At 36.7% G+C, this 26,076-nt stretch overlaps 1 protein-coding gene across 3 annotated transcripts; it reads left to right on the top strand.

Annotated features, from left to right (window-relative positions):
* The first annotated feature begins 32 nt into the window (after positions 1 to 32).
* On the top strand, positions 33 to 23,026 carry LOC125050246. Of its 3 annotated transcripts, none has more exons than XM_047649961.1 (17): positions 33 to 352; positions 16,344 to 16,468; positions 17,041 to 17,322; positions 17,409 to 17,598; positions 17,694 to 17,784; positions 17,884 to 18,006; positions 18,073 to 18,306; positions 18,395 to 18,509; positions 18,597 to 18,707; positions 18,798 to 18,899; positions 18,980 to 19,066; positions 19,890 to 20,151; positions 20,226 to 20,344; positions 20,416 to 20,530; positions 20,779 to 20,897; positions 20,963 to 21,188; positions 21,261 to 23,026. In XM_047649961.1, the coding sequence occupies exons 2-17, from the start codon at positions 16,413 to 16,415 to the stop codon at positions 21,390 to 21,392; spliced, it is 2,364 nt and encodes a 787-aa protein (XP_047505917.1). In that variant the 5' UTR covers positions 33 to 352; positions 16,344 to 16,412; the 3' UTR covers positions 21,393 to 23,026. The 3 variants fall into 3 exon arrangements, with proteins under 3 accessions (XP_047505917.1, XP_047505916.1, XP_047505918.1); XM_047649960.1 differs by having other exon boundaries at positions 33 to 509; XM_047649962.1 differs by lacking the exon at positions 18,798 to 18,899 and having other exon boundaries at positions 33 to 509.
* The last annotated feature ends 3,050 nt before the right edge of the window (positions 23,027 to 26,076 follow it).

The raw sequence follows: 26,076 nt of genomic DNA, 5'->3' as shown, positions 1-26,076 counted from the left end.
TCGTCAATTAAAATCTGGTCACACTGCTGAATAGTGAATACCGTCACAGTTGGATTTGCGCAGGTGGCGATACTGCTCGTCGGACGCATGCGTTGCGCCGCGATCCCGTTAATGGACACTGACAGATCCAAGTTTTATTTTAAATAAATTAAAATTCTTGGTCACCCGAAACAAGCTTATGCCTTTTTGTTTTAAAGAAAGTGAATTAAAGTGCTGGAATTACCAATTGCATTAAAACGATCGTTTGTGAATTAATTAATCGATCTTAATTTATGTTCTCTCATTCTCGATTTTAGTGTTGCCGTTGGAACTTGTATATTTACTATTGAATTGAACTATTAAAGGATCAGAGGTAGTTTCCCATGAATAAAAACAGGTCCTTGGCTTTGTCTCTCGACTCGTGTTTTTGTGGTGTGTTTATTACGGACTACGGAGTAGGTTTGCCCGTATAACCGTTTAAGATGTGTGGGTGAAGTAAGCTCAAACTGAAGCTGTTTCTTGTCTATATGGTAAGTTTGGCTTTGTGTGTGCAGGTACTTGATTTGGCTAACTGTCTCTAAAGTTCCACGCATTAATAGATGAGTAGATTATCATCTTGATAATTTTTATAAAATTTAAGGCTCAACATTAGTACTCAGCAAAGACTAGCTATGTTTTATTTCTTGGTATTTAAAATTTTACTGGTTATTTCTTATTGGTAAAATTGACAATATTTAATAAAAAATAGATATAAGAGGCTGATTTAAAAAAAATATATAATAAGTCATTAATTTATTTTTTAATAATACTCAACTGAGTTTAAATATCTGAACATAGTCATCTCTAATTTAATAAAACATATAAGAAGGGTCAATCAGATATGCAAGTGCAGTTAAAGCCAGGTCAACAGTATTGCAAATTTTTGTGTTCAATCGGATGATATTATACAATTTTATGTGCTTTATGAGTGAACCTATGTTGGCTCTAGTTTTATAAAAATATAATTTTTAGTCCTACATTCCTTTAGAGACAATTATTAATGTGAATATGACACAATTATTGTGGAAGGACATGCCTTCAGAGGAATTTGAACTAAGTCAGAGGTTTTATAAAAGAGTCCAAAATCTTACTTTGCGCTACACAAAAATTATAAGTTGTTCATGTAAAACCTATAGACAACTGTGTATTTACTATTATTGGCTAGTTATTATCTTACACACTTTTTTCCTAATTACCATTCACAAAGAGAAGATTTTAAAAATTATAGATTCATGTACTAGAATGTCCCTTACAAGCTAAAAGTGTCTACAAGCATGCATGGTGAATTGTGTTGCTTCATGAGAGTGTATAAATCAAGATTGGTATGTCAGGATTGTAGCAAGTGGAGATCTGTCGTCTCTGCCTACCCTTTCAGGAAAAATTTATGTAATAATAAAAACATTTTTTATAATGAATGTATTAATAATAAAAGAGCGACAGAGAGTTTATTGCCAGTTCTTCTCATCCAATTCACTTTAGCACACAATTTAAAATAATTTCCTTTAGTACCAATGGATTTGTACATTCAAATATTTTTTATTTGTAGTTTGCATTATAATAATGCTTTAAGCATAATCATAATATGTGATAAAAAGTAGACACGTGTATAATTTTATTTAAAAAGCCAAAATATTCTATATTGCAAGTAGATAGATAACTAGATGATAATAGATGGATAAATTAGAAGCTAAAATCGAAAATTTTCATACATTTGACCAAAGTGTCTTTGATCGCTCCGTTTTACGATATAACGTTATATCTAGTATTTTATTTAAAAATATAAAACGAGACTAATAGAAATGATGTTGTCGTGTTGATATAAATAAAAGAAAACCGCTACGTTTTGCTGAAGGGCTACGTCTTGCGACTTGACATAAAAGAAATTCCTTTTTATCCTTCGTAGGCTTTCGAGTAATCGCTACAGTTCAAAGAGTGCATTTTCCAGACGTAAATGCGATGCAAAAATGAACTAAAGAGATTTGAGTGAAACTTAATAAAGAGTCTAGACCTGGTTATAAACTCACTTTTAAAATTAAACGTTTAACAATATTCAAATGATCACACATTAGTATGTATAAGAGCTCTTTAGGCCAAAATGACTTTTTTCAGAAAGCCATCTACTTCTACAAGATTATTTTTTTATAAGCAACTGGTTCTATACATTTTCGTTCCGAATGAAATGGCTCTATTTAGACTGAACGTGCCAAAGAGATTTTGTTACAATTTCCTCTATGAATGGCGGGTCCTTGAGCCGCAGAAGTGTCCTTGGCCTGGTTTGCATTTTGCTCGGCCTAACCTTCCCTTTATTTAAGAATCGTACGAACACGTTGAACTGATCTTCTGCCCTGAAAGTGTATTCACATTAAATTATTAAGAGAAATAAATGTTTAGTTTGTTCGGATATAAATAATTATGTTAGACATTCTGAAGTTCAATTCAGGGGCTGAAGCTCCTTAAATTGGCGTTTTGGCAACTGGCCCTCGTAGCTCTCCATTCACGCGGAACGGCCTTGTCCTAGTAAAACGAGATACTGCACCGGCTTATGATTTTATTAATCTTCCAGTATTTGTTTTTGCAAATTTGTGTTTTTAATTTTTAGGTTGTATAATGTTTAACATTTTTCGAAAAGTTGAGTTCTTCCGGGTGTTGCACCATTTCAATTTCTCAATTCGTCCGCCCGCTGTAACAACAGATTAAACCAAAATGAAGATCATAAAATTTGTTCTTTAACGCTCATTACTATTCCAGTTTTCGTAATAATCGTCTGCCGCTTGACCCAGTTAGAGCGAATTTTAAGTTTGGATTACTTAAATTTACCCTTTTTCAGTGTTTAACAGTTAACTTTGCTCTTAGTGATGTTTTTCTCACGACAAGAAGTTTAGTTGGATGTATGCAAAGAAAATTTTGTAAATCTACTTATCTCAGCAGACATTTCGGAAACTTGAAGAAAAGTCTAGTGATAGCCAGAATCAGTTACGCTCTAAAAGAATGCTTCCAGAATCATATCCCTCCAAAACTAAGGAAAACATTGAAAAGGGAGTCATCGCCCTGAGATACGTGAACTTTATAGCCGTTTGAGCTTCATAATAAAACATGTTTATTTAAGCAACCATAAATCAGTATGGTTCTTAATATAAGGGACTGTTTATTTTTCTGTGACTTCGAGTTGCTAGACGACGGATATAAATAAACTTTTTGTGCTTTGTTTACATCTAGGAGGACGCGCCAAACAAATTTGATAATCCTCTGTTTGTTTATGGCTTTTTGGATCATGTAAGCCTCGTGTTATTGCCTGGAAATGTGGCCTTGATACTTTCTATTAAAAAAACCGCCTCAGAATTTCGGATACCATTGATAATTTTATTGGTTTTTTTTTTCAATGAATACGTAATTTATGATTACAATTTAAATCTAGTTTAGAATAGAAAATACTAGTGGCCCTTGCTTTATTAAAAGTCGTCGCGTTTAAAAGTTCTTTTTGCTCCGTGTCGTTAAAAGAAGCAAGTGCGTACATAACTGGTCAGTGCTTTTAAAAATGTATGAATGCGGTAAAAAAGCACTCGTTATTCAGAAAGGACTTCGACTCTCTTTACAGCATACATTCTAACTAGATTTTACCGTCTTCCTGACGTGGCTTTTTTGTTATACAATATAAGTTTCCTTTGCAGTAAGGTCGGTTATGGGAATATGTTTCCTAATTTGAAATGATGTTACGTTTGGTAATTTCATCATCTTCCATTGACTTTGTGTGACATGTAACGAATTCTGATTCGTCGACCATAAAGAATAGGTAAGCGTAACCCAAAATCGATAAATGGCATAGAGTCAAGGACGAGTCGGAAACAATGGCTAGATGTGTCCGTTGAAACAACAATTCTTTTAAATCCATCAGATAAATAGAATCCGTTATAAATATCATAACACTTGTGAACGCATCACAAACACATACATAAGATCCATTGCGGTCTGTCGGGCTGCGGTGGTGTCGACGTGTATCGTTGTATAACCGTAAGATATCAACTGACCAGTCTTAAGGTGTAGGATTTCCCTTTCTCAAGTTTGTACAGAAATTCATTCATCAAGGGCTTCAAGATCAATTTAAATATAGCCTGGCGTTGACTGCACGGGATCTCTTTTATAAATGATTTATTAGAACTTGCGGCAAAATGTGTAGTGTAAAATAAGTAGGGTATGGGAATGTATTATCGACTGGCATGAGGTGTCAGCGCTTTTTGTGAAAGCAAGCACAATGCGGTTTACAGCTAAAGACATCAATACTTACCGCTCCATTGCGAGAATTAGTATGAAATCTGAGATTGGATTTTTGCCTTAGTTTTATCGTTTAATGGTGCAGCGTAGCTTTGAATAATATCGAAGATAGCTTCTCCAATACCACAAACGGAATTATTACAAAATTCCCCATGAGTAACATTGCAGCTAACAACGCAACGATACGATCGCAGATGGCAGAGCTTGTTAAGATTAACTGTATGAATTATAGTCGGTAAGAGCCCGACCAGATGTCTTCGTTGACAGGAGTATTTCCCTAATATTAGCTCAAGCATGGTAATGGTTGAACCGATAGCATTATACTTTTATTGCGAGGAATTCCTTTAAAGCACAAGCAAAATTGTATACACAATCGAGACAGAGAAATGGGTGTATTAGCCTGTGGCCTTTATTCCTCGTTAGGCTTGGCTGCGCTACCGTAAACTTATGAAACCTACTCACTGTTACCGGTTGCGTCGAGTCATAAAATGTGACTATTTTTAAAGCTTCTAGATTAGTAGATGAACGTAATAAGTGGTACATGTGTTTATAGTAACCCTAATTTAAAAGTGTTACTCCAATCTTGTTAGGTTAGCTTCAAAAGGGCTTGGTGGGAGTTATGATGACAGTCGAAGTAGTAACGTTGTGAGATGCTGTCTGTTTAATAATGCACACGCATGCAGTAAAAGCTGTTTCGTTTCTGTTTGTCCTTCATAAGTCGCGTTCTTCATTACTGAAGGTCGTGTTGGTGTCGAATATCTTGCTCCATTTCCCCGTCTTCGGCAAGCCTCCGCCGCTGTGTAATAAGCCGCCTGTAAGGAGCTTAACTTCGTCGGTCCATAGAGTATGGAATCGGCTTTGGGGTCTCGTTATATCCACTCTACCGGTCACCACAATCTTATCTAAGTTATCGGGACCTCTGCGAGCTATATGTCTATTGGCAATACACTGAAGATATTATGTCTGTTAAGTATTATAATGCTAATGTTCGTACAAAAGCAATTCGTAAAAAAGACTTATTTTAGCATCGCGTATATGCATTGGAGTCCCGTAGCGCCAATGGTTTTCCATATTTTCTTCAAATGTAAACAAAATTATTATTGCTAGTTCAATAATATTAGCAGTAAACCGGAAGTAACCAAAAGGAAAATTGTCAAATCTGCGACACTGCCGTAACGATTACGTGACTTAGTGCTGAGTTGTTTGTGAAAGAGAATGCTCGATTTATTATTGAGCGGATTCTAATTTATGGCTCAGCGACGAAAGATTAAAAACAAAGATTGCTGTTCATTCTATTGTTCAGAATAAACGTGAACAAAAAAAACATAATTCTAATGGCAATGTAATGTTTTGGAACGAAGTTCCTTATCGCGCGTTGTGAAAGGGGGCTAGACGGAAAAAATTCTTACGAAAAGTTGTCACGACACCTTTTTGCTATTTGCTATTGCACCGGTTCTCGTCCGATCACCAAAGTTAAGCAACGCCGGGCGAGGTCAGTACTTGGATGGGTGACCGCCTGGAAACACCTCGTGATGTTGGCTTTTTTTTTTTTCGTAGGGACAAGAAATTAAAATTATTTTTGGAATCTCTTAACTAAATTAGTCGTAGTAAACGTACACCAGAATCCCTGTACAATAAATTCGGGGTCCCTAGTTTCCTTGCAAAATGCAATGTACCTTAAAAAAATATTCATTGTAATTCTGCGAATTCAAAACTTAGTGAACTAATATAACAACGAGAACACCTTATACAAGGAGATGAACCAGATGAGACTGAATTAAAATATCTGAACCACGAAATACGAAATATGCTTATTAATTGTGCCACTTAATTTTATATTTAGGTTATTTTACTATTTGGAGGAAGAAGTACGATGTCCTTGTGCTACGCTGGGATAGCACAAGGACATCATACTTCTTCCTCTTCTAGATTCCTGGTCTCTTAAAACTTTAATAGACGATGAAATATAATATTGGTGTCGAGAAAATCTATCATAGTTACTGTTATGATACCATTTAAAATATAAATTAATCGAAAGGAACTTCGTTCCGTCCGGGTGTCCCTTGACACCTCTCTAGTTATTTTATTCTATATATGTCATATGAATAAGAGAATATCACTCCGTACTTCCTTGCACTGTATTTTCTATTATATTAAGTATTTAGGTAAGAAACAGAAAAAGTTTGACAGCACAACTGTTAAGTATTTATCCAACGGCACTACCTGGAATGTTTACTCTAAATAATAAACAAATAAGACGAAGTGGGACACGGCCATCTTGGATGTCCGACGTTTGACACATGTCAAGGACTAATGACATGTCTCTGTAATAGGCGATTTGTGCCCTGAAATTCATGTTTCAAGAATCGTTCGACTTAAATAATACAACAATGTCTTTTAATAGACGCCGGTACGATGGACAGGAAAAAACACGTATGGTCTATGGTCTTTATCCAGATATATTAATACTTTTGGCTTGGCCAAACCCTAGGTCGAAGAGATGTATTAATAGTATAAGATCCCGCTATACAACGACCTTCACCGAGATGCTTATTTAATGAAACGTATTTTATATTTAATTTAATATGTCAATAAATATAATCCATATGGGTTGTCTAGCAAATTTCAGTCCAGAGTATGTTTAATTAATAATTTAAAAAAAATATTTTTTGATACATTTCACCGGTATGATTATTAGATAAATTCTATACCAATCGAAAGTATGAAGCCCATAGAATATGCAAACTTTATGCTGCCCATTCTTTTCCGGTCACAACTATCGGGTTGGCAGGTATAAACAGGTGAATCTGTACTAGCATTTTGCAACGGTCTGTTTATTGAATGAAATTTAAATGAAATTAAAAATTATTTTATTCTAAACACGGTGGTATAGGGTTGGCTTCGAAAAATCAGTCCAGAATTGCGGTTGTCGAATTTTAAAAAGTAAAATATTGCTCCAAGTGAATGTGTGCGACTGAGAGGTCCCAACCGACCATCCCATGCGATAGAAGAGGACACAGCATAGCAGCTGTTTAAAGTCCGTCCACTTAAAGAAAGAGAGTGCGCATGCTATTTGGGCTTGGAAAAGAAAAGGATAGCGATGGACTCGTATATACTATACATCATTTTGGAGTAGTTTATTATTTAAATAGAGAAATAGTTATTTAATTTTTTTTTATCAATTAATTATTTATGTGTATATTTTTTAGTAAAAAAGAAGGTTATAGTGATTCATATATAATACTAGCCTGATTAAAAATATTGATTGAAAAAAATTAAAAAATTTACTACATGCAAATTATAAATCTATAAATATATGTGAAACTTGAGCCTGAGAACTGCGGATGGTTCTTAGATGAATATTTAAAACATACACCTTTAAAGATAGAAGACATTGTCGAAAAAAGTGAAACAGAGAGTGCTGACGAAGAAGATTCAGAAGTTGAAGATCGTAGTTTTATGTCCGATGACTCGGATTCTGAATAATTTTAAAAAAAATTGTATTTTAATTTTTTACAATAAATAGAAGTAATTTTTTAATTGTTTTTTTTTTATTTTGTCTTCTTATAATAAAAATAAAATTTGCAAGATTACCCTGATTAAAAAAATTCACTTTTATGGGTTTTGAATTTTTTACAATAGTTTCAATTGATTTCAATTTCTCTGTTTACATTTATAGATTTATAATTTGCATGTAGTAAATTTTTTAATTTTTTTCAATCAATATTTTTAATCAGGCTAGTATTATATATGAATCACTATAACCTTCTTTTTTACTAAAAAATATACACATAAATAATTAATTGATAAAAAAAAAATTAAATAACTATTTCTCTATTTAAATAATAAACTACTCCAAAATGATGCATAGTATATACGAGTCCATCGCTATCCTTTTCTTTTCCAAGCCCAAATAGCATGCGCACTCTCTTTCTTTAAGTGGACGGACTTTAAACAGCTGCTATGCTGTGTCCTCTTCTATCGCATGGGATGGTCGGTTGGGACCTCTCAGTCGCACACATTCACTTGGAGCAATATTTTACTTTTTAAAATTCGACAACCGCAATTCTGGACTGATTTTTCGAAGCCAACCCTATACCACCGTGTTTAGAATAAAATAATCTTTAATTTCATTTAAATTTCATTCAATAAACAGACCGTTGCAAAATGCTAGTACAGATTCACCTGTTTATACCTGCCAACCCGATAGTTGTGACCGGAAAAGAATGGGCAGCATAAAGTTTGCATATTCTATGGGCTTCATACTTTCGATTGGTATAGAATTTATCTAATAATCATACCGGTGAAGTGTTTCAAAAAATATTTTTTTTTAATTATTAATTAAACATACTCTGGACTGAAATTTGCTAGACAACCCATATGGATTATATTTATTGACATATTAAATTAAATATAAAATACGTTTCATTAAATAAGCATCTCGGTGAAGGTCGTTGTATAGCGGGATCTTAGACCATAAACGAGGTACTATTGTAGCCGAAACAGTCTCAAACTCTCGCTAAACAAGCTATTCATAAAAAAAGTGGTTCAAATCACGACTAGTTCGGATGAAATTCACGATGCTAGGAATTGAATAGTCAAAGTGCAATGAACTTTTTGCTCGAACGAGAGGAAATCTCGTGTACGTATTGAGTTCCAAGTATATTATCTAATACGTACGGAATCGAAGCGATTTCTCGGGAATGTATATCTTTATTACTTGGAAAGTAGTGGTACAAAGATGTGGGCTCTTGAGATTTCGCCTTATCGATAGATCTATTGATAATAATATGCATAGGAGCCGGTGTCCTCATTATATCCGACGCTAGCAAAGTACGCGGTTAGCGTGTCATATATTAATTCGTAATGTGCTAAAGTAATTCGAAATCGATTGAGGGCATAATCGATATGGAATCGTAACGGTCGATGCACGTAAACAAATCGATTTTGTTACAAAAACAGCGGCGTTTATAGAAAGCAGGAAAAATGTTTCTTGTCTCAGAATTATGTGAAGTAATAGCGGCACTGAATTGTTTTATTCTTATAAAGATTAAGAATATGTTAGGTCGCGATATGTGAAACAAATTTTGACGAGGACATTGACGCCTACATGTGAGATTTCGTAAAGCTAGAATATCCGAAAGATAAAGTTGGGTGTTTTAACGTTTTGCTATTAATTTGACGCGGCCCACAGAACTCGCCTACGCCTTGTCCAGACGCTGTTCCTAAGCTATATTACTTTTGCTAACTAAGTCTATCTAAAATATATTATTTAATGGTGTTATTGCCACTCAATAATATTACACTTTGATGGTCGAAGGAAATTATATGTATTTGGATTTCAACCGTGTGTTAGCAAGTGTTAGCGATAGAGTTACGAATGAATAAGCATATTAAGGAAGTTTCGTGGAAATGCACGCACGTGCTCGCGATTACGACAGTGATGACATTTTTAGTAGTACTTTGTTTACATTAGTAGAAAACTTTTTAATGTAATGTTACGCTGTATATAGGAATAGTATTTTCTTTATTTGAAATATATTTACGCGTGATCAGTTCATTGGTTGTATTAAATAAAATATATATTAACCTGTCACGAGCGTAATCAATTGACTACGAATCGCTACTTTACACTTACGTACTTAAAAATAGAAACCCTGGCACTCAATTGAGTTTTATTATAGAACTGTCCGTTGTTAAACACCGCAGAATAGATTCAGGACACTTATCCTAACAATCGTAATGTTTGAATAAAATTCAACGACTTAAGCTACTGAAACATTATTATATCACAAATAGTTTAAGAAATTGTTATAAAAAACAATGTAATGTCATAAAGGCATATGATATCTTTTCGAGTACTTCTGCGGTAGTAAAAATATTATCTTTTTTTATATTATTTAATTAACAACAAAATAAGCTACCCTTACAGATTACACCAACGCGGTAGTTATTTATATTTTCATCACATACAAAACAATTCATACACATAGAAAATAAAATGTGTGTGCGTTCTCTCTCAAACGGTCTCAATCGCTCTATCCCTTCGACAAAAACGCTGCACATCTTCGTGACGTTCCGTAAAAAATTTACCCTCATGCGCCTAAAGAAGTTTCACTTCAAAAACAACACAACATTAAGCAATAATAGGATAAAATACATATTTACACAAAGACTACCTATTTCGTACAGTATAGGAACTGACATGAAGCACACGTTAATTATTTCCATGCATTGTGTCATGTGTGCCCTTTTCTATATATTATCTATTTCGACGAGTACATTACTTTCATTCATTTAAAGCTATCAGGAAGTAAATATATAATGCTGACTGCAGAACGCCACGCGCTTCAAAGGTTGGCCAAAGTCCATCCCGCTCTTAGTTTGAAAAGCCTAAATGCATTCTTCGACTCGAGACAGCGGCGTGACAAAAGACGACATCGGTATGCAGTCGCCGTGTGTGTCAATTGTAAAACTCATGTAAATTAACATTTCCACATTGTGTACCTACTCTTGTACTTACGATACATTATTTCGAACTTTATTTCCGTAGACAATAGCTTTACTGTTTGCGTTCGCTGCATCTGGTTTGCAGAGGCGTTGCAAGTGGAAAAAGTCACACTCTCCATAGTGATCAGTATTGCCTGATCAACAAACAATGTAACCTTTACTTTAAACGGCTTTAGAGGACGAAAAAAAGTTCGTTGGCGACTGTAGCACTTGACTTGAATTGAATTTCGAACGCGAGAGAAGGACCTACGGAGAGGTACTTATCGTACGATACTCGGGCTTCTCTTTGTTTTTAGCATTTTTAATTAGTAACCAGCTCGTTCTGCTTGTCTGCGTTGGAATGAGAGAACACTTTATTATAGACACGAGACAGCAAGGTGGTAGTAGCAGTTATACATAAGCATAGCTAATAGAAAGTGACAATTCTAAAACTACGACAAAAGTTCCATTCTTGTCGTGACTCGAATGAACAACACCCAAAAATCGGTATAAGTTATTCTATTTTCAAATTTATAATTAAAAAAAAGGTTAATAATAATTATTGTTGGTACGTAGTTTGATTGTGATTTGATGTCTATTTAGCAATTAAACCCAGTTTAAATTACGCTTTTACGAGAGGTGTTCTATAAAATATAGTGATACAGGCATAGCCCAGACATTAGGTATTATAATAATAATTTAAAAATCACTTAATTCTCTTTTGTTTTTACAAATAGGTGACATTTGTTTGTGTCGTTTCGGAACGTTTTCTTAAATATTGATAAATGCCCTACCTCGGTGGTGAATTAATAAATATTGTCTTGGCGGATCGTCGTATTTTAGAAGATATTAAGACTTCTTGGTATGAAAAAAGTGTCAGAACGCTGGGTGCCCAGAATGCTTCGAGTCGAGTTTGACAAAGCTTTACCGATTTTTTGCTCGATTCATAACAATGGACTAAACAATAAACATGGCTTTACCATTATGACCATATGAAAAAACAGTCCATAATTTGGAAGATTAAAGGACATTCCGTCCACCGGTAAGATCACGGGCTGTATTTTCTTTATGATCGATCGAATACGATAATTGTACGCAGGACAAATAACAAAGGTGCGTGAGTAAATAAGCAAGGAGCTGCGTGGCCAACTCGCTAAAGCTTTTTTGCCGCACCAAGTTAAGTCCTGCCATTCAAGAAACGGGCTTCGAATTTATGAAACATTCTCCATATTCACCGGACCTAGTGTTTTCTACCTATTTCCGTCATACATTTGAATATTTAAAAAAAAGGAAACATTAGCTTTATAGAAAACATATACAAAGTGTATAAACTTGAAAGTTGACTGCGTCGATAAATAAAATAACATTTAATCAAAGATAATTGCGTCATACTCATTATCACTCTTAATTTAACACTCCTAGTATAATTTAGTTTGAGTGCAGATATCGATTAAATTACATAGTTACATAAATCATAAATGATAGCCATTATTTCTACTGTATCAGACTACACGTCACCTGCGCATGAGCATATAAAACATTTGATTAATATGACACTTCCTAGGTATAATTAATAGTTGAAGCTTGCTGAAGTGTTAATAATTTACCCTTTTATGCAAAACTAATAATTGATTAGATTTACGCAATAAATTGTCAATTATAAATGGCTGTAAGCATTTTTGTTGTATTGGGAAGGTGGATCTCTTAGAATAAATGCAGGTGTGGTTCTAAAAGATGTGGTACGCTCTTTCACTTGCACGGCAATACCTTGACTGCTGCTGCAGCTTGCTCCAGAAAGTGGTGGTGCGCGACATGTGTAATAAACATTAATGATTAATGACTTTTATCATTAGGATCAATTTACTTCGCCTCCATGTAACACAAATAACTGTTTGCAGTAAATTGGTAGACGTGTAATGCTGATATCGCTCATTATAATTAATATTCATTACGTTATCTCTGGGTGTACCATATTAATAAGGGTTGGTATACTAATGTATATATATATACATTATACATATATAAAAATGTTATGTTCTTTGTGTACGCTTCAAAAACTCAAAAAGTTCTGCACCGATCGAGCATGAAATTTAGATATTTTTAATTATATGATATATAATCCGCATCAAGGATTTTTTTTATTTTTCTACAAGTATTGCAAAATTAAACTTATATAAAATGTATTCTTTGTTTGGTTACTCATTTCTCAACCATTCAATCACAATGTGCCACAGCTAAGCGTGGCAGGGAACACCTAGTATTGTATAAATATGTTAAAATAGTCAGTTCACAATTGTATATGGTAGAAACTTTGGTTCTTCTGATTAATAAAACCCGTCAAGTATTTGCAATCCCCTTAACTGCTCTCTGACCACGACACTCTTCACGTGAGTCATAATAAATTTCTTCAAAACGTTGAAGTATGTTTTTGAAGAGATTTCATTCTGATTAAAATCACAAGTGAATACTAGCACTCTTCAGGTCTCTGCAGTTTCATAGATACAAGCTTAAACGTGGTCAATACGTCAATTGTGGCAGCTACCAGCCCTTTAATTTATAATCAAAAGTAAATCAAAGTCAGTTGCCAAGATAACCAAGTGAATATCACGAAACTGATACACAATACATTATTGGTTTTAGCAAAACGGACGCTGTGTTTTTATCTGACATTACAATCTCATTACGATCTCTGAAACTCATTTCTCTTGCAGCTCAGGTTAAAATTACTAATAGAAACAACCCTCTGAACAAACAGTTTGTTTTAGAAAATCTTTTATGATTTAGCTGCGTAATATTTTAGTACTTCTGGCCTCTTTGAATTTAGATTACCAGTAAATGCGTATCTATATCTAGAGTTGTGTTGTAGATTAATAAAAAGTATGATTCAAATATCGAACAGTACCTGCGTTCGATTTTTGAATCGTAATATAACGGTAATCTGAATGGATCGATCGCATCTATGACATAGACCTGTCATGGCCCAACGAAAAAAGGTATTCAAACTTGACGTTGGTATTTAAAAAGGAGTTTACATCATATAGTATGATGTGCTGCAATGAGAGTAATTGCTTTTGAGTTACCTGAAGTATACTTTCAGAATAGGAATGTCAAAATAAGCTCTAAAATTTAATCAGTCTTTAATAGTTATGGAATTGGTCGACTTAAAATACACGAAAAACTAGAGCATATCTGATATTCGTGTACCATGCGTGTCCATAAATTACTATGTACGAGGCGGCCCCTCTCTTGTCTATTTGTTATATATTACTTGTTTTGAATATGAATAGACAGGCTTCACAAAAGGGAATTCAGCCTAATTAATGCCCATAATTCCCAATTATACGTACTGTTATATTATAAAAATCAGATAAAAGTAATTGCGAACATCTATTCGTAGCACTTGAAATTGGATACAGCTTGGCGTGCGCGGAGCGTGTCTTGCATTTTATAGTTATTGCAATTAAGACAACCGTTACCCTTGAAATGGTTGTTAAATTAATTTAAACTATAATGGAGGTAGACCATGCGCGCGGTGGGCAGATGACTTTAAAAAAGCTATTGGTCCTCTGTGGCAAAGACTTTTCAGGGATAGGAATCACTGGAAGCAGCTGGAGAAGGCTTTTGTGCCACAAAGGCAAGCTGTACAAGAGGACTGCTGTGCAACAAAACCTTCTTAAGAACTTTTCTATATGCATTTATATTTTTGTAATCTTTCTCTTGTATTAGTTGAAATAAAGGTTTTGAACTTGAAACTTTTGTTTTGTTGAAAATTACATAGATCGTGAAAATTGCAGGTTCTTTTAAAAATATTCCGTGCTTTGCCCCAATAATTCTGCAGAGAACGCATTTTCGAAAGGAATAATCCCATTCAGTATCTCTCGTAGTGCTTGACGCTATTGAAAGGATTTAACTTGAAACCGGCAAAACTTCAGGGATTTTAAATCTGCATCCATGCATTTTTAAATTGCACTGCAAATAGACACGGGGCTCTCTCCCTCTTCCAGGTGGGATCATCGTTCTCGTACTATTATAGTAATTTGGGTTGCGTCATCAACACTTGTTATAGGCCTGTAACCATTACAATGACAGGCCTCCTGCAAAATGATGAAAGTTCCCTAAAAAACTGGTGCCTACTCGACACATTCACACATTGAGTGCGTAGTTGGAATGGCAGCATCAGCCTTCCTTATCTCTAAGTTTTGTACTAAGAAATGATTCAAAACGTCAGAAACAATATTTATGCTTTTTAACGCCTTCGTTAGATCAAGGTCGAGTTTTATTCTTATACTATAATACTCAGCAGGCTACACAACCCAATTTCGACGTGGTCTTTCCATTAACTGGACCGGGATCGGAATCGTTATTGATGCTTCTAAGTATGTTCATAGGTTCTATTAAAAAAAATTAATGCGTTTGATGAATGATAACCGACAAAGCACGATAAAGTGAAATTCAGTATTTATTCATAAAGCGAAGTTTTAAATAAATAATAAATAATAACTGATGCAAGTAACGAAACTTTCGCAATAAAGAAAGCGCGTGCGTCAACTTTTTCTTGAAGGCCATTGACTATAGAGCATAGATTAAAGCAGTTTAATCTATTTTAATTAACGTTACGAAGGTGCGCAGCGGGTTATAAGCGGTGACTGAAATTGTTTCATGCGTAACCAATATTAGCGAAAAATGGTCAAAAAAATGGAAAAAATTGGAGTTGTCTCAAATTACATATAAGTTACGAAGTCACAGTATGTAAAAAGTAGTAGTAAGTCACCGTATGTGAAAAAAGTAAAAACGTATCCTAATGTGGAGAATCAAGTCTTCAGAAGTAGCTTCCTTCACAAGCCTCCTCCAATTTAAGTGTTGTCAACTGTTTGTCTCAATCTATGACCATCGTTCTATTCATTAAGATGATTAGAATACAATGAGAAGTCGATGCACAATAGAAACCAATCTATATCGACTATACATACTATATTTATTGAACTCTTGAACCTTAAATCTAATTAAATTAATTATATTGTTGTTCTATGAGACATATCTGCAGAAGTGCTGAATAGTTTTGACAGTAGATCTTTTGCTGACGTTGAGTCACGCCACTCTTGTTGCACAATGAGTCCAATGTACTGAATAGACACGTTTAATTATTTGGATGTATACTTTTAAATTAATAAAATATACAGATTAGTAGGTAATACTGTATCTCGTACCAAAAGTGATTAACTCAAAATAATATTTCAATTTCAATTCACAAGCCACACAACCTACACCCAAAAATGTGTTTATTATGTAAAAGTATACAGAATATATTATTAATTATCAAGCCCTCGCGATGGTCATGTAGGACACCTGGGCTGAAATGAAGTGCTCATTAAAACCATTGTTCTATTTGTGGATATGCGATATAATGACACTCGTATATGTGGGCAGAACTTCTTGTTAAGAGAATATGGTTTTAGTTTTGTTAGGTGTTTAATATTGTGTTTTAAGCTTGCCAACGGTCGTAAAGTTATTATAAATACGTTTAATGGTATTAGTAATTGTATTAATTGGTATTTGTGTTCGTCCAGGTGTATGTGAGGAGCGTGGAGCGGTGTGCAGTAACCGAATGATGCCCCTGCGCGCGCTCATTCGCCGACATGGCCGCCCTCTCCTGTTACCAGCCCTGCAGGTCGCATCTCGCGCAGCCGGCTAGGTATATTTCATTTAAATTGTTTCCAATTATCCAGCAAAAATGATCTCTTATTGTGGTGGTGAATAATGGTGATAGAACAATAAGGAGACCCAGAATTGACCCTCATCGGAAATGGAAAAATATTTAAGCTCTGAGGCGTCCTCTGATGGACATGAAAAACATTGGGAGATTCAAAGACCGCAAACCAATTTACTAATTGTCCAATTTATAGTTAATTTATCTTTTTTAGCATTCCATACTAGATCCGTCTTCACCGTTACGTTGCTGGCCTTTTAGTCAGCAGACTGGCGATATTTGAAGATAATGATTGCCTTTCAAAGTAACTCCTACGTAATATTATGTCCTTAGATTACCAATCAACATTTAACTTGTTACGAGGCCACTTTCACCTGCTAATCCCGTTTGGTTTCTGCTATTTCATTCCCTTTTATAGAATACTTTATGGCTGTTCAACGCTCGTTGCGTCTCGCGGTTTCACTTATATCGAAAAGTATCAACAAATGAACACAAGTTTAATGAAGTAAACAAGAAGCGTTCATCGGCTTATTGACGATAAAGATGCGACGTTTCAGGTGTTTAGACGACTACGAAGAGCAAACGGCGACCCTCTCGCTTCGTCGAAGGCAGTTTATAGAGAGATGTCACGACGCGCGGTCGGGACGGCACAGGGACTTCATACCTGAGGTTTCAGTGAAGAGAACGAGGGATGAGCTGGCCAAGTATGCGGCACAGGCGGCACCGGCGAGGCGACTGAATGTCGAGTCCGGGTGGTCCAAGGTCGAAGAAGTCAGGAAGAAGTTCGAAGGTGCAGCGGCGGCGGCTTCCTATTCGAGGTCGTTCGAGTCCCCTCCTAGGTAACCGACGATGCGAGGAAAGCGACATCACTCCAAAATAAGTATTATTGTAACTGCAGTCGGCTCATGCGGCTCGCTCGTTGCAGACGTCGGCTAGCCGACTCCCTCTTCGCGAGTTTCAAGCTACCGCGCAAGAAAGAGATGGCGGCGCCTCGCTCCCTCGCCCTTCAGCCGCAGCAGAAACGCAAGTCCGCGGTGGAGCTGCTCGCCGAGTCGAAGGCCTTCTACGTCAAGTCGGAGACCGTGCTGGATCGGAAACAGGAGTTGCCCTTGAGGGTGAGAATTTATAAGTTCATAATTTTTGAGACACGGAACCGCTTCCATAAAAGCTTTGCCCGACGCTTTGCCGATTTCATTTAACGGTTTGGCAGGTGAGCAGCGGTTTAAGCCAGGCGATAGCGGCCGGAGGGTGTCACCTGGTCAGTTCCGGGACACTCGACAACGACGCCTACTGCAACCCATGTGAGTTTAAAATCGCTTATTTAATTAGCATTTCATAAATTAAACCCAAAACGTCTGGCTCATTTGTAGCGGCGCACTATATCGCTTATTGAATTTCAGATGCTACCACCAGGATCAGCAGCAGACGCGCGGTGAGCGCGGGGGAAGGGCTTCAGAATACTCTGAGGAGACTCCTCGAACACGCCGATAGTCGGGAAAATGTCTACTCCCCTCCTTATGCCTGTAAGTTACGGGACTCAACGTTTAAAGAGATGCGTTCAAGTACACATAAGTGACCTCGAATTTCAGGCCAAAAACCCTTCACGGAAATACGTCGCGTCAAAGAGCCGTACGCGGAGAGGGAGTTGTCTCGCTCCCAGCACACTTCGGGCACCTTCTCCGGGACCTCCTCGTCCGGCACGTCCGCCTCCAAGGACAAGAGGCCGCTCAGTTTCGGAGACGCCAGGGTCTTCTTTCCGGAGTCGTTCGTCATCCCGAGGCAGAGGGCCAGCGAAGTCGTCATCAAGAACGCTTATTCGATACGTGAGTCTCTCGTTCGACGCCACTTTCGTGTGCCTCTTAAGTGAACCGAGTCGATGTTCAAGAATCGCTTCCTTCCTTGCTCCCACAGCGAGTCCTCAGTCGAGTCCGCACGAGCCGAGGCGGGAGACGTCCCCTCACGGGGAGCAACTGGACACCATCAGCCCTCCCGCGGAGTACGCTCATTCGGCACCCAGGTATATCAGGTAATATTATTTTCGACACTTTTTAGGTATTTTATTTGCAACAATTTTAACAAAAGTATAAATTACGTCTTTTTTCTTTTTTTTCAGATCGAATTCCCACTCTCAACCGAGTGTCCGCGAAGAGGACGGCAACACCAACATCAACAGTCATAAATCGCTGCCGGACCTGCACGCTCAGACGCACGGTTACCCGGAACAGTGAGTTGTAACGCCCGTTCTTAAACGTCTCAAATCGTATTTAAGAGACCAGCCTCGGTGAATCTAATGTATTTGTTCGTTCGCGTGCAGCGTGAGCGTGGTGGGGGGCACGGAGTCGATCGGACGGTCTCCGAGGAGACGCCGGCATTCGGCTCACCACAGAACCGCCTCGTGCTCTTCCAAAGGCACCAGGTACCCACTCGTCGAGCCTCATTCGTATCGTCGACGAACGACGATGAACAGAAATGAAAATATGCAATTTATCTCTTCAGGTCCAACCATTCGTCGCTGATGTCTTCGTGCGATGCGTTCTCGGAGCATCCGTCTCCGGGCGAAGAAAACTACCAGTCGTACAATAGGTATCGTTCGATCTTTACTCTCCGGCTTCTGCTAAAAGGAAATGTGAATAAACTTCCTCATTTGATAATTCCGAATTATCAGGTCAACGTTTGGTTAGATCGAATGTCTCGTAAATCTATCTCTATCGAGGGTACAATTTTAATAAATCTATGTATTCGAGTCCCGGCCAATTGTTGCTTATTAAAGCTGTTTTATTTGCATTCTTAATTAATTCCTTCTTTTGCTAACGGCGGACAATATTATGGATATACATTTTTTTTAATTCATGAGATAAATTTTTATATTCGAATAAATATTTTTATTTAAAAGAAAAATAAGAGAAATTTAAAACGTAAAGTAACTAAAATTAAAAGCATAACTCATATTGGTTTTTGTGTTCGATAGCAATTTCGTTAATACTTATAAAAATAAAATTAACTGACCTGAAAAGATCCCGTGGCATCGGATCGCATGCTCGGTCCTTTATCTGGTTTTTGGCCAAATGAAATGGGTAAGTTGTAACTGCGCTTCATGCAATGTGATTGCTTACTTCCATATCGTAAGGGTATGGAATCATTAAATTTATCGATATTAACGAGGGGATGCTTAACTGATAAATTATTTCTCAAAGAAAATCTTCCTATTTGTAACCAATTTTGAAGAGTCGTCAGTCGTAACTTTAACAGCGGAGTGTCGTTCGAGAAATAGTTACCAAAAATCTACGCTCAAGCCTAATCTAAAAATAGCTGACTAATCACGTGATCTGTCTTCACCGATTCCACGCTCGAGATACAATTCGAAATAAATGTTAGGCTCGAGTCTCATTCTGGAATCTTCACGTAGCCGTTGCGGTTCGTCGTTCGCGCGCGACTCGGGGGGTTCCAGCGGCCACTACACCCAGCGCAGTGCGCCCCCTCTGGCCCGAGACAACTCCGCGCCCTACGAGTCGCTCGACCCTCGCAGACGCTACGCGTGTCCTCGGGCCCGCGAGTCGTCCCTGGAGCAGTGCTTCGTGTCGGCCCCTCCTCAGTTCCAGGACGGGGCTCCGTCCCCGCCCCCCGGGCCGCTCTACTCCTCGCACCCCAGGGTGGGGATACACTTCCAGGTGAAGTTGCCTCCGACGGCTCCGAAGCCTCCTTAGTGTTCTGTGCGAAATGTTAACCGAGAGTCCTCCGACAGGCGAGTGCGCCCCCTCCGCAGTTCCAGGACGAGCCCTTCTCCTACGACTGCTCGTACAGAGCGCCCCTCAAGTGCCTCTCGGTCGGCAGAAAGGACTTCGTCGCGAGGGAATATCCGAGGTACGCTTCGGAGACACGTTTGTCCGTCGCTCTGATCCCAGTGTCTTTATTGAAGGGTTAACTTCTCTCAGGTACCAGGAGGCTCCCGCGGAGGTGGTCAGCAAACAGCCTCAGTACCAAGAAGAGATGTACCGGATGAGACCGAGAATTGACGACACCCAGGAATATGTCAACGCTCCTCCGCAGGTCTACTTCTTTAAAATAAAATATGTTTATTTAGGTATCGCTTATTCCACGTCATTAAATTATTAATCCCTCCTCATCGGCAAAGAAGACAGAGGGTGTAGGCCGAGAGAAAAAGTATTCTTTTAAAATAGCAAATCATCAAACAACACTTATTTTGAAACAAATATCGCAAGTTTGTTACGTTTGTCGCTTTCGATCTCATTCTCATTGTTCGGCGACAGATTTCAATTTAAAACATTTATGTTCAGATCTGTCAAGCGGAGGAGGTGACGTCCCCTCTGGGGACTTTCAAACGACAGAGATGTCTCCGGTACAAGCAGAGACGACCTCGGCCCATTCTGAGGTCGAAATCGGACATATCCGACAGGTCGGTGGGCGCTCGCGTCGAATTTCAACTTTGGGGCTTTTCAATCAAACTCGAATCGCCCTCAGATACCGTCGCTCCGACGGGCGGAGTCCCGCGTCGGCCCCGTGCGAGGGCGAAGACTCCCCGGACAGTCCGTCGGAGGAGTCCCGGCTGCAGGTGTTCTTCGACCGTCTGGGGCTGGAGTCCCGGACGTACGACGCGGTCATTCGAGACGAGGACCCGGACAGCCCGGTCTTCTTCTCGTCGGCCTCGACGGTCGACTCCAATCAACTCGCCACCACCGACTACACGGTGAGTTCTCTTCCTCGTTCGCTACAAATATAAGGAATCACGCGGAGCCGTCCTCAAGCGAAGTGTTTCCAGGTGCAAGGGCCTGCGGCCGCGCAGAAGCCCATCTACCGAAACACGGAACCGCCGAGCGTCGTCGAGAGGAACGCCAGAATCATCAAATGGCTCTGCCAGTGTCGGAAGGTTCAGATGCAGCCTCCTCAATAACTACGCGTCTTCGGTCGAGCGACCTTTCGTCTACGCCTAGAGAGGTCATGATGCGTAAACTTTTCTCCATTAATATAATGATTTTCGTGTCGATGACGTCGCGGTGACGTCATTGTTAATAATGTTAAGGAAATCTGTTCACTAGTTTAGGAAACGATTACGAAAATGACTCGTTTTGTCGCGTCTAGCTTAGGAATGAAAACGATCTCTTCGATTTAAAGGAGTCGATGCAGACTCCGCTTAGATTTATTAAAATGATTTACACCGTTTAAAAATTGCTTCGGTTAATTGTTATATATTAATAACACACGTAGCGTTCGACATATCCTTGTATATGTTCCTCTCGTGCATTAGCCTCAAAATGGGAAATGAGTTTAAAGTTTTTTCGTGTTATCGTTGTTTTTGAAAATTCCAATTGTCCATCGAATTTCCTACAAATATTTAAAAAATAGTACGAAAGAACATATTTTGAACGAGATAAATATTTTTCATAAGCTTGATATTGAAGGGATTGATGTAGCACCGAGACAATATTTTTAAGAGTGTTAGAACAAAATTAATGATATATCCAGATATAATAACATTTCTTTAACGTATGTAAATGCGAATTAAAGCACTTGAACCATCGAGTTACTTAAATAGGTAATGAAATAAACTCGCGCAGAAGTCCTATTCAAAGACACATTCTTAATTTACGACTACGAATATTACGCAACAATAGTTTACGCTATAAGTCAATAATTAGATGATATTAAGACATTAATATAAAAATATCTAAAGTAGATACGAAAGTAGCATTCTTTAACCAGTTTATATTTCAATATTATTCATTTCATAAAACATTTCTAAACTTTTTTATTATATAATGTTATTGGTACTATGTCTATAAGAACGTGTAATCGATTTGTTAAAATGAATTATTTATATTCTTATAAGAATATAATGTGTTCAATGTTCTATGAACTTCACGAAAACGAAATCTTCAGATTTTGTCCTCTACCCTGACCGATGTGAACAATCCTTAATGCATTTATTATTTAGACGCATAAATATGCTAAGAGACTGCCATTTTCTCTTCCACTGTGATATGGTTATAAATTCTCGATTTTTTTCCTTCTATTTTTGTGTTTTTCACTGAGAACATTTCTATAATATGTTGATTTTTGCACAATTGCAATACCTAGTTAATAGTCGAGTGGTGGAGAAGGGCCTTTAAACAAAAACAATGTGTCTTTTTAATATGTATTTGTTTTATTAACTAGCCCTTTTATATTTTCATTTTGTTTGTCTGCTATAAATGGTAGGTTTGCTTATATTTAAATTTAAAAATTACGCTTTGATTGAGATAATAGCTCATCCTCCACCACTTCTATTTGGGTCAACGCAACAAGACTAATTAAATTGTATTTTGAAGTTAACCATAATTTAGGTTTGCACGGTTGGATAATGGTATATGAATTTGATTGATAATAACTGTGTAGATCAAATTTCTTTAATGTGTATTTAAAATGGTTAGCGTTACAGTATTAGATCGTTTAGCATTCGATGCTTCCATTTTGTGTAAATAAGATTTACGTACTTTGTTAGAGATTTATCGAACAAAAATATATTGTGGTCTGGTGAGATATATATAACTGTTTGGTTTCATTTAACATTTCCACATACAGTTGTATTTAGAGTTACCTTAACGTAACCTGACTTTATACCGCTACAGAAACTTAATTCAATAGAAAAGAAAAATTAACTAAAACCTTTTCACAAGAAATATTGGACATTGCAATTCTTGTAATTTCTGTCAGTGGTACACTGAATATGTCCGTCTTTATGGTATTTTGTCTGTTCTTAGATTAAAAATGCGGTTGACTAATTTTGGACAAATGGAAGCTAAATGGCACCTCATATACCAAATAGATACTACAGATAGATAATACAATTATTTTAAACTATACCTGGTCATCTTCACTGTCGTCTGTCTCCGCTGCTGTGTTAGAACAAAGAGAAGGATCTCTTAAAGTGGATGAGTTGGGTCGCTTCAACATTCGCTTGCCTTTTTCATTTTAAATGTGTAAATATATACCAACATTAACTGCTGCTGGATCTATTACATATATATATATATATCTCCAAGGGCGGATCCAGCTTTGGCGCCAGGAGGGGGTCACATAGTCGTGGTCAAGTCAAGAACTTATAATTTAATTTTGATAACAATAGATACAAGTAAAAAGTAGGTATTTTATTTATGTACGTTAGTAATTGCAATTAAAAATATTTATTCTTGATTGTACACTTGAAAAACTTAGCACAGTATTGTGTACATACAGGTTGGTCCAAAACTAGTGACGTCAATAATTTTTTTTAGATTCCTCACACCTAGCACCGAGCATACGAAAATACCCCATGTATGTTCCGCGATTTTTTTGTAGTTTTCGAGTTATAATTTTTTTTGTGTTTTTTTGAATGTTTTCTGCCAGCGAGGTTTCAAAAATTGCTATCTTTTTTTGTTGTAGGTATTTTGCAGTTTTTTTTCTGTGAAATGATTGTCTTAAATGTTGTTTAAATAAAAAAAAACTTAGCTTCCTATAATTAGTTAAAGCTACTCAAGAAAGGTTTTAAAGTTAGAAGTTTCGTTTTTAGCTGGATTTGTCCAAACATTCGACTTCAATTTAAAAATACAAAAAGAAGTTTCCATAGCTTCTGGCTAAGTTCAGAAACTACGCAGGGTTCTAAGCTACCAAAATCATAGAAAAATATGGTACTTAATTGGTATTTTATTGTTGTAATCGGCCTTTAAGGTGGATAGGCTAAAAATCATTGAAGCATTAAAAATGTTTTTTTTTCGACTTTGATTATTCTTATGGTAAATTAGACTTTATAATGTGATTTTAATTAATTTTAATACCCGTTAAAAAAAGTAGCTTTCCTTCGGGTAAACCAGCTCTTTGAAAAATCCCCAAACGTTGTCGTTATGTATTCAAGTTGGAGGAAGGAGTTTTGAAAATTTATTATAATACTAGCTGATCCGGCAAACGTCGTTTTGCCATGTATATCATTTATAATAAAAAATAGGGGTTGATCGTAGAGGGGTGAAAATTGGGGGTTGTTTGTATTTTTTAATGCTGTATCATAAAAAAATAAAATAAAAAATCTTTATCTAAAAATTAAAAAGTAATAATTTAGGGGTGGACTACTCTTAACATTAAGGGATATGAAAAATAGATGTTGTCCGATTCTCAGACATACCCAATATGCACACAAAATTTCATGAGAATCGGTCAAGCCGTTTCGGAGAAGTTCGAACGAAGTTCAAGTGTCGAAACACCGCGACACGAGAATTTTATATATTAGAAATAGTATTTTTTCAGTAAATCGTGTTTTTTATTTGTTATTAAAAAAACAGGTAATTTCACAACTAGCAATAATCATTTCGAATAACATTTTGAATTTTGAGTGGTAAGACCAAAATTATTGTAAGAATTACACGAGCTACTTTTTTAACGGGTATTAAAATTAGTATAAATTGGATCGTAAAGTTTCATTTGCCATAAGAAAAATAAAAGTTAAAAAAAAAACAGTTTTAATGCTTCAATGATTTTTTGCCTATCCACATTAAAAGGCCGATTACAGCTACATTTATTTTACGGGTATTAAAATTAAACAAAAAACCACATTATGAAGTTTAATTTACCATAAGAATAATAAAAGTCGAAAAAAAAAACATTTTTAATGCTTCAATGATTTTTAGCCTATCCACCAAAAATTCACCGATTACAACAAAAAAAGACCAATTAAGAACCATTTTTTTTTCTATCATTTTGGTAGCTTAGAAGTTAGAACCCTGTGGAGTTTTTAAACTTAGCCAGGAGCTATGGAAACTTCTTTTTGTATTTTTAAATTGAAGTCGAATGTTTGGACAAATCCAGCTAAAAACTAAACTTCTAACTTTAAAACCTTTTTTGAGTAGCTTTAACTAATTTTAAGAAGCTGGGATTTTTTTTTCTTGAACATCATTTAAGGCAATCATTTAACAGAAAAAAACTGCAAAATACCTACAACAAAAAAAGATATGAATTTTTGAAACCTCGCTGGCAGAAAACATTCAAAAAACACAAAAAAATGTATAACTCGAAAACTACAAAAAATCGCGGAACATACATGGGGTATTTTCGTATACCCCCAGGTGTGAGGAATCTAAAAAAAAAATATTGCCGTCACTAGTTGGACCAACATGTATACACGTACATATTACCATCTTCTCTTGAAGACATCCAGAGAAACACTATCACGTAATTTTTTTTTTGAAGTGGAATCTCGCTGTTGGCCTTTAGGGCCTTTACAGCTCAGCTCTGGCTGTTTTGGCGAGCTTAGCTCGGCCTGACTATCACGAACGGAATGAGGCAGCCTATGTATATTACATAACCGTGGTGAATGATTTGTCATAACAGCTTGAGGTATGTCGAGGGGTATTACGCTAAACTTCGCAAAAGTGAAGAGATGGTATGACAAGGGATTCCATCAAACAAAATAGAAACAAAATACATATATTTTAATAACAAAATCAATTTTTCTTTAACGTGTTTTCCCGAAACGCGTTATTACGTCATTTACGTCAACGGGTACGTTTTCATGAACGTGGAGAAGTGCCAGTCCGGTTAGGCGATCTTTAACCATTGAAGATCTTAGCCAC

The sequence above is a fragment of the Pieris napi genome, chromosome 6 (assembly GCF_905475465.1).
Source record: "Pieris napi chromosome 6, ilPieNapi1.2, whole genome shotgun sequence".
NCBI classification, from domain to species: Eukaryota; Metazoa; Arthropoda; class Insecta; order Lepidoptera; family Pieridae; genus Pieris; species Pieris napi.
Note: the sequence above shows the minus strand (reverse complement) of the source record. Positions and strands in the feature narration are given on the sequence as shown.